This window comes from Teleopsis dalmanni, chromosome 2, assembly GCF_002237135.1.
Source record: "Teleopsis dalmanni isolate 2A chromosome 2, ASM223713v2, whole genome shotgun sequence".
Classification (NCBI taxonomy): Eukaryota; Metazoa; Arthropoda; class Insecta; order Diptera; family Diopsidae; genus Teleopsis; species Teleopsis dalmanni.
Window position 1 is genome coordinate 39,876,478 of NC_051847.1, and position 5,991 is coordinate 39,882,468.

At 29.2% G+C, this 5,991-nt stretch overlaps 1 protein-coding gene across 1 annotated transcript; it reads right to left on the reverse strand.

Annotated features, from left to right (window-relative positions):
• Positions 1 to 1,209: 1,209 nt before the first annotated feature.
• On the reverse strand, positions 1,210 to 1,964 carry LOC119674361. The gene is made up of 4 exons (XM_038085498.1): positions 1,809 to 1,964; positions 1,573 to 1,711; positions 1,378 to 1,497; positions 1,210 to 1,316 (listed from the first exon to the last, which is right to left on the reverse strand). The coding sequence occupies exons 1-4, from the start codon at positions 1,962 to 1,964 to the stop codon at positions 1,210 to 1,212; spliced, it is 522 nt and encodes a 173-aa protein (XP_037941426.1).
• Between the last annotated feature and the right edge of the window lie 4,027 nt (positions 1,965 to 5,991).

Here is a 5,991-nt window from a genome sequence, read left to right on the forward strand (position 1 = left end):
AATTTTTGAGTTTTATTTTAGAATTGAAAATATTATTGTCATTCCAATAAAAATATCACCCAATTTTAAAATATATATCTAAGAGTCTTGAAAAATTATATATATATATATATCTATATGATACAAATGCTTTGAAATACAAAGCTTTGCTTTGAAGTAATCCCGAAAGCATCAGTGACTAACTTACAACTAAAATTTTTTTTAATAATTTATTTCATTGGACGATGACATGTGTTAAAATATTTATATATAAGTATTTTTCTGTTAGTAAAAGAAATGTGCCATTTAATTAAGTAAAACTCTGCAGCAGAATGTTTATAATGAAAAAAATTAAAAATTAAATTAAACGTGGTCTTAGTTGTTGAATCTTTATTAAGATCGATTATTAAAAAATCGTCGCCACTGCTAAAAACCTGAAAATCGTTATCCTTCGACGATCCTACGGAATCACTTAAAACCTATTGGCCGGCTCCATTCTGTTATCATATAAGAAGTACAAGATATCAAGGGCACGATCATTGAATAAAGACCAGAGAGCTTGCTTTGGCAGTAAGCATGTTACATGAACATTTTTAATACATATTGTGGATTAAAACTGCCGATACTAACAAAAATATCTAAAAGGTTCATAAAATAATTATATATGACCGTCGAATCGGAGAGCTTCCTATGGCGGTAAGTATATTATTTGAATGTATTTGGTGAATACCTTGGACCACGAAAAGCTTTTTGCTTTTCTGATTAATTCTGATTAATAATTTTTTTTCCCCCTATTCAAATTCAATTCAGACCGGAGGATAAACATCCTGAAACAAAAAGGTGATGTTGATTGGATTTTTTAAAGTAGTTCAGTTCAAAGAGTTGGAATATCGTTGAAGTGTTTAGAGCAATATCGTTGCTCTAAAAAATAATTGATTAACCTGTTGTTATCTTAAAGGTTCATTACTCTGAAATGTTTTACCTGAGTTAATATTTTCATAAAAAGTTTAAAATTAAGTAAATTTAATAAAAATAAAATATATAAAATAAAAACAAAGTGCTTTATTATAGTAAATAGTTCGTACTTATTTAATATGTTAGAATATCAATTTGTAAAGGAAAAATGAAAATTTTTTTTATAAATATAGAAATACATGATGAAACAAAATGCGTTCTAATTAATTAAGTCAATTAGAATGAAATATTTTTAAATAATTGTTTTTGAATCTATTAGTTGTCATCGCTGCTCCATCTATCGTCTACTCGGTCACGTTGACGTTCAAGTTGTATTTTCTGATCATGGCGACGTTTGCTGAAGAAATACGATTCCAGAACATCTTTAAATAAAAAATAAATGTTTGGTTAATGTTAAAAGATATATATATAAAATATTCTCACTCTTCTCTGTATAGGATGGTTCCTTAAGGAACATCATATTGCCACAGTGTTTTCCACCATTGTACTGATGTATGGCATTCTCCGCGTGCTTACGAAACTTAAATATTATATGTGCCATGCCTGTATGTACAATTGTATATAATTATTTATAACTTTACATATATATATATATATATATATATATAATTGTATTACCCAATGATTTCTTGTACAAGTTGTAATGTACAGTACACATATCAATAGGTCCAAATACTTCAAAGACGATTTTGAGTTCTTTACTATCCACTTGAGGATGAAGGTTGTGCACCATAACGTAACCGGGGCATGGGGGCGACTATAAACAAATAATAAAGAACTAAAATTAAAAAAAATTTTGGTTTATATATGCATTTACAATATATATAACAAATATAATTCTTTTAGTTAATTACCCGATGCCGTTTTCGATTTTTATACTGCCCACGGAAACCTTTCCAGTCATTTCTGCACTGGCGCCCACGATGTTGATTTTTGGCACGATTACGCTTCTTTTTTTCAGTAATGAGGTCGTCAAGACTTCTGTCAATATCCATTACAAAGGGCTCCATTTTCAGTTTAAGACCTGTCTAGTATTAACTTAAAAAAAAAATATATATATATAGATATATATTAATATGACAAAGTTATATATTAAGTTAAGATATGTGGTTTTAGCAGTGTTGTATCATAGAGTCATATCACACGTTCTATTATGGGTATGTTGTGACAAATGTGTTCAGAACTTGAAATTATGCGGTTTACTTGTGTAACTTGGGCACCAATTACGTGCGATTGATCACCATTGGATTTTTTTTTGTTAGGTTAGCAAAGGATCGTGTTCATGTGGACAGTCTTTACATTTTCGATAGTTTGAAAGCACATATTGACAAGTTACAACGAAGCTATTGTCGACTATTTGCCAATAAGTTATCGAAAATTATCTGAAAAGGATTTAGTACTGTGATATGTTTCGTGGAAAACTTTAAATAATGTTAGGCTTCACGACAGTCCCTATTGGAAAAATGCAAAAAATATATTAATATAAAATTTAATCTCTCGCAAGTGATAAGATGCCTTTACTATCAGTTCCTGAATATGAATATTATATTGAGTAATAGATACAAGTTAGGTTTGTGATAATCATACAAGAATTATCAACTTAATATCAAGATTTTGTATATAATAAGTAAAAACCTGGCTGTAAAATTGTTTTCAGCAGAATTTTTATAGATTTTTTTTTGTTTTGAAATATATTTGAGAACCGAATCTCTTTTAAACACATTTAAAATTCTACTCATTACTTTTCTTCATATATGTAAAGTACCTCTTGCAGGTTTACGTGTACTTTCCAGCATAAACATGAACCTGTCACCGGCGTTCCGACGTTGTCAGCAAGTAGGTACATGGAAGCGCTGCATGAAGTAAATTAATAAGGCAAAGCACACATGACTTCCTAGTAGGATTCATAAATCAATCATTTAAGCAAAATTTTTTTCGTTCAGTTCCACTACCAAAAATCAACACTTCAACAGTTTTTTTGCCAATATTTTGTGAAATTTTTGTTGCATGTACCGCCTTTTCGGTCAGCGCCACATGGAACGTTTCAGCAGAATTCCGTCATGCAGCTCGGGCAGACCAACTCAAGCTGCTACTGTCTTTTGGTTTCCTTAATTCTGCTTGTGTTTGTTTTTTTTTTTTGTTTTAAATATACTTTTTAATTTTTTAACCATACTTTTTATTAAACCAAATAACATAGCAAAAACTGGGTAAAAATAATATTAATAAATTTTTCATGTTTTTAAGAACGTAATTTGTTATTATTGCATATTAGTCAATGTTAAAAAGTTATTATTAAAATTTTGATTATGAACACAGACCACCAATTTTATATGAGTTTCATGTTCAAACTCTCTCTCTCAGTCTCTTGATTTACAGTTGAAATATGCAATTTTATTTAATTTTTTAAATTTTAATAAAACACGCTTCGTTTAATTTTTAACTCATAAAATAAACATTTTCATATAAAAAAAAAGAAGCGAGGTACAATGCGATACACAAACATAAACTTTAAAGGAATCCACTCGTTAAATGGTAAAGCCTTTGACGTTAGTATCAATGCAATCACGGTCCTCGGCAAGATTTTTAATCTGCTATCGCATATATTTTTTTATTCAGTTTTGTCTGTACAGTCTGGACATTGTCTGTTGCATTTTATTATGCTGCTTACCTCGTGTCTTTCCCACACAACCAAACTCATGCTTAAACTGCATTGAATCGAAAGATTAAAGACCAGCAAACACTGAAATGGACGAGAGTACAAGTATAAACATAGAAATAAAAAATTTGTGCTTATATCCGCACTTTATAAAATACCATAAAAAAGATACAAACTTTCTACTCGGAAAATTAAAAAAAAGAAAATAAATAGAGAAAAAAATGGACCAGCACTAAAAGTCCAAACATTAAAATGTCTAGGAGAATTGTGCATTAAATAAATGAAACACTTTCACAGCGGTAAGGTCAACTAAGCAGAAGATAAATAAAGATTTAAACTTGAAACTCGGGACTCGGGACTCACTCTGCTTGCTCTCATTCGAAAATTCTTTTCTATCGAGCAGAAAAGTATGCTTTGTTTTTGTTTTTAATCGCTTAATGGCAAATGGCAAGCGTAGCAATGAAAGGAAATGGACGGAAGCCGTACCAAGTCTATTACATTTGCAAAGCGTTAAAAATGTTAAGGCCATTCCTGATGGCTTTAATAAAAAATTAATAAATTTTTATATATTTAAATATTAATTTAATAATTTATTTAATTTTTATATAATTGATTTTAAATTTAAATTTGATTTTTCAAGTCAATTATGATGAGAAACTATTGCTTTAGTAGAGAGGGGTACCTTAAACAGTAGTGAATAATAACAACAAAATTTTATTATTTATTGTTTAATAATTAATAATTCTATTTTTAATTCAATAAGTTTAATATACTTAATTAAGACCAGCATAATGATTATTATCTTGTTTTAAATTTAATTAGGACTAATAAATTTAATGTTAATAAAATTTATGATGAATATTATAAATAAAAATATTTTTGAAATTTAAATACTTATATAGTAAGTACTGAATTGTTTAATTATACAATTATTCATATAAATAAAATTTAAATTTTAAAAAAAATATTAAAAGTCTATAAAGAGGTTTTTATCGAACAGTAGTAAAATACAACAATAAAAATTTTATTTTTTTTATTATATTTTAATTAATTGAATTTTTGGCTGACCATAGAGCAGTTTCGAATATTGCCAAATACCCATCATCAGTGGTCTTGGAAATAATTATTGTATTTAATTATTCGTAAATAATTATTTTTAAATTTTATTAAAAATCTATTAAATAATATTTTTGATTCAATATTAAAAAATATTTAAAATTTTCAAAAATAACATTCAAGCTATTCTTACATAAAGACAGTAATCAAGTACGGAAACGAGATTTTTCTTGTCAGTAATTTATACTTTGTTCCTTCAGTTGTGTTTTAAAGAAAACCTGCACGGAGAATTGCAAGCCTTATGTGTGAAAAAGAAGCTGCAATCACGAACTATATACGATCTAATTTAAAATGAATATAGTCGCAAGAAGTAACTTCGTAGACTTAGTAGCTAGTGCAGGTCCCTAGCTTATATGAGAATTTCAGAGAAAAACACATTATGGCTAATTTTATGTTTAGTTGCAAGGTAGCGCTTTAAGTCTACTTGCGATATAAACTAAACCAGGAAGTTTCTACGTCTAGAAACTTTTAACAGAATTACAGCAGCTGGTAGTCAGTAAGGGACTTCTTGAAGAATGTCAGGTTAGAACATCTTGTGGCAGATTTTATATGTTGCTGTAAAGAAGCAGATGCAGAAATCTTGACGCCAATAAACTTTCAACGGGATAAATGTCGCTATTAGTCCTAAATGGCATAGTTGAAGGAGGTTGGGATCGATCATCTTGTGGCAGATGTATGTTAAAGCTCACTGCAAACAAGCACACCGTTCTTGTTGGTGATATAACCTACAGCCGGAAGTTAAATGCTCAGGAAATTCCAATGAAAATTCCAGATTCTTAATAACTGTTAAGTTATTTAGAATCCGGGTTAATAAAGGGACTTATTGAAAGAGTTTAAGATCTTACAACTATTGTGAACCCGATGATAACTAGTTTGTACTTTAAAATTCAAAAGCAAAGTAATTGTCGGCAATTTAATAATTTAGCACGTTACTTTTGGATCTCAACTAGGTTGTAAAGGAAATTAACACGAAGAATTGGGAACACTAAATGTGAAAAAGAAACTACGATCACAAAATATAGACGATCTAACTTGAAGCATATTGTCACAAAAATAAATCCGCGGAATCCAAGGCTTGTTTAAGAATTGACTAAAATGGAACTACCTTGTGGATGATTTTTTAGTTTACTTGCTGTGATTTAGAGTAGGAAACGTCATGTCCAGGAAATTCCAATAGGATTATAAGCGGCTAACAATGCGTGAAAGAGTTCTTGGAGGAGGTGAGGATAGAACATATTGTGGCAAATTTTATAGTTGGTTACAAG